Here is a 2,906-nt window from a genome sequence, read left to right as displayed (position 1 = left end):
ATTTCATGCACTGCTTTGGTTTTCAATGAATTAGAAAACCTTGACAATTAATTATTATAAAACCGAAACGTTGCGATTGCTCCATTATCAGAATACGCCTATTGTCATTGAGAAACATTGAAAATGACAGCACCAAACTAGAAATGACTCTGAAATCTATATATATTTGTAGTCTATAGCTGGGCAAACCAAAGCCCGGGACCTCATTGCGTTGCCGGTTACTTCCTTGTGTAAATGTAACTTTTTTATACGACAAGGAATTCTATTTTTACAGAAGTACAAGTAAAATGGCAAGTGACGTAAGCCTCTCTGATTGTGAAATGGATAGTTGGGAAGATAGTGAGGATTGGACAAGCACCCAGTGGGCAGATCCTAACACCAACAAAAATGTAACTCCGTTATTACATCCTGGGTGCCATCAGAACAACAGTGCCGAGAGCCAGAACTTGAAACTGAAAGCTTTACAATCAGCTAACAACTTGGCAAGTACAGCAGGTAGGTTTTGAATGATTGTAAAAATTGTTCAATTAAGTGAATATCAAGAGTGTTTTAATTATGTATGTACCTGCTTCAGCATTATGTGTTGCAAAATTTTTGAGAGAAATTGTTTTCGACGAAGTTTTACAGGCATGATCAGTACCTACCCTTGTTGTGCATATTGCCGGCACTTTCGGCTTTGCTGCATAAATTGGCTGCCAAGCTAAAAGTAAATACTATTTGTACGGCTTTCAAATCAGGATTTTGACAAACTTCACATGAGTGATCATGACCAACCCTTGTTGTTCATAATGATGGCACATTTTACTTCACTGCACAAAATGGCTGCCAGAGCTAAAAATAGATTTATCTTGTACGCCTTTCACAGGTCAAACTTCTGTTGTGCATATTGCTTGCATGTCCTGCTTCACTGCACAAAATGGCCATCAGAGCTAAAGATAGAAAACAATCTTGTTTCGCTTTCACAGGTCATGTTTACTGGAACAAGTTTGAAGAAGGAAAAAAGGAAAATATAAAGCCTACAGTTATGGATTTTATTCTTTTTAATTAACACAGCTTTTGATTTATTCAGAACGAGGGTTTGATATAAATTTGCCTGTCAGTGAATACATGGGAGCACTGTAGTGAATATATTTTCTATATTTTCACAGATGGGAGCATTGTAGTGAATATATTTTCTATATTTTCACAGATGGGAGCACTGTAGTGAAAAGAATGTTATTGAATGACAACAAGGCAGGTATGGAAGGTCTTGATAAAGAAAGAATCAACCAAATTATACATGAAGCTTCAAAAGGTAAATCTAATACTTTTACTAGTTTTTCAGAGTAAGAGATGAGCATCCTTTTATGGTAAAAAAGAAAAGTATTCTATATGAAAATTATTTCAAATTTGAGTCTCTGTCGTATAAAAATGATTAACATAGAAATATCTACTTCTGATCATGCTCTATGTATGGGCTATTCAGTCTGTACATATTTTTTAATTTTCCCTGAAAATGATGAATGGGTTTGTCAAGATTGAAAGATGGACTAGTCCATTTAAGATATTTAGGGTTTGTTAAGGGTTAAAGTAACTGAAAAAAACTTTTTGTTGAGATACAATCAGAGATCTCATCTTAGGAATGTCATTCCTGCCATGAAAGCAATAATTCTGGTAATGATAATGTTTAACCATTCAGATTGGGAAACTGGCATACTCCTCAAGTACTAAAAATGGTGATGGAAGAGAAAAGTAGTGTTTTTTAAAAAAATGTATTTCAGATTAAAGAAATTGAAATATTTTAAGGTAAAAAACACAAATTTTTGCCTACAGTTTCTGTTGTCTTCTGAAAGAGATTTAGCATCAGTCTGCCTTGTTTGTAAAGATACTTTATGCTGTACAATTCTTTTTTCTTTAGAGTTAGAAATAAAAATGTCATCTTTTCAACTTTGTATTGATAGGCTCAAAGTTTTATGAGAATGAAAGACAGAAGGAAGAACAAATGAAAAGGAGAATAGAAGAACAAAGGCAGAAAATAAAGCAGATATCTGTTGAACAGCTTAGGCAGGGAACTATAGAGGTGAGAAATTCATTATCAGCATTATTCATTTGCCTCTTTTGGCCTGGAATACATGTATTTTTCAAATGGTCAAATTTGGAATTCTTCAAAAGAAGCTGTTGTGTTTGATCTATGCTTTGTTCCCAGAAATATATGACTAAAATATCTTAAGCCATACCCTTGGTTGTTTACTTCAAACCAGTTGCTCCTCTCCAATGTTGGTTAGGGACTTTGAATTCTTTCAAGTTATTAAGCTATCTGTAGATAAGATACAGTCAGTTGTTTTACCCAGCTTCCTGCTGCTAATGTCTGAAATAATGCATGAAGGTCCTCCTCCGCTTGTAAAGTTTGCTATATCACCATTACATTGAAAGTGGGCCATAAAACTCAAGAACAGCAAAAAAAAAAGCTACAAAAAAGCTATTCAACAAAATGAACAATTGCATTGAGCATAAAAAAATTCTAGGAAGCATTCCAGACTTATCTGCTGAATTGTTTAGTTTTCTCTAAGCTTAGCTACTACTTCTTGAGCATGTGATGCCTTCTTAAACAGCTCTGTTGCCAAACTGCTCCACTTGACTTTCACATAGTTTCATATTATGCCTTTGTTGATGTTAAACTTTACTATGCAAAATAAGATAGAAATGAAGAAATAGGTAATAAAACTATTCTTCCTCATTTTGTTGGCTTTTCAACTTTTTCTGCTGCAATACAATAGTTATTTCCCAGCACAGACATGTGCTAATATATAATACAAATTAGCACAAGTAAGTTCAAGGTAATAAAACTATTCTTCCTCATTTTCTTGGCTTTTCACCTTTTTCTGCTGCAATATCAGAATTATTTTCCAGCACAGACATGTGCTAAT

The 2,906-nt window shown here is 34.1% G+C and overlaps 1 protein-coding gene across 1 annotated transcript; it reads left to right on the top strand.

Annotated features, from left to right (window-relative positions):
- Positions 1-278: 278 nt before the first annotated feature.
- On the top strand, positions 279-2,029 carry LOC132738596 (DNA polymerase kappa-like; the record flags this gene model as incomplete). The annotated part of the gene is given in 3 exon segments (XM_060726134.1): positions 279-495; positions 1,190-1,294; positions 1,941-2,029. Coding segments are annotated over 3 exon segments (402 nt in total), but the record flags the coding sequence as incomplete, so codon positions are not given.
- Positions 2,030-2,906: the final 877 nt, after the last annotated feature.

Source organism: Ruditapes philippinarum, unplaced genomic scaffold, assembly GCF_026571515.1.
Source record: "Ruditapes philippinarum isolate M1 unplaced genomic scaffold, ASM2657151v2 ctg4067_1_1_1_1, whole genome shotgun sequence".
Classification (NCBI taxonomy): domain Eukaryota; kingdom Metazoa; phylum Mollusca; class Bivalvia; order Venerida; family Veneridae; genus Ruditapes; species Ruditapes philippinarum.
Note: the sequence above shows the minus strand (reverse complement) of the source record. Positions and strands in the feature narration are given on the sequence as shown.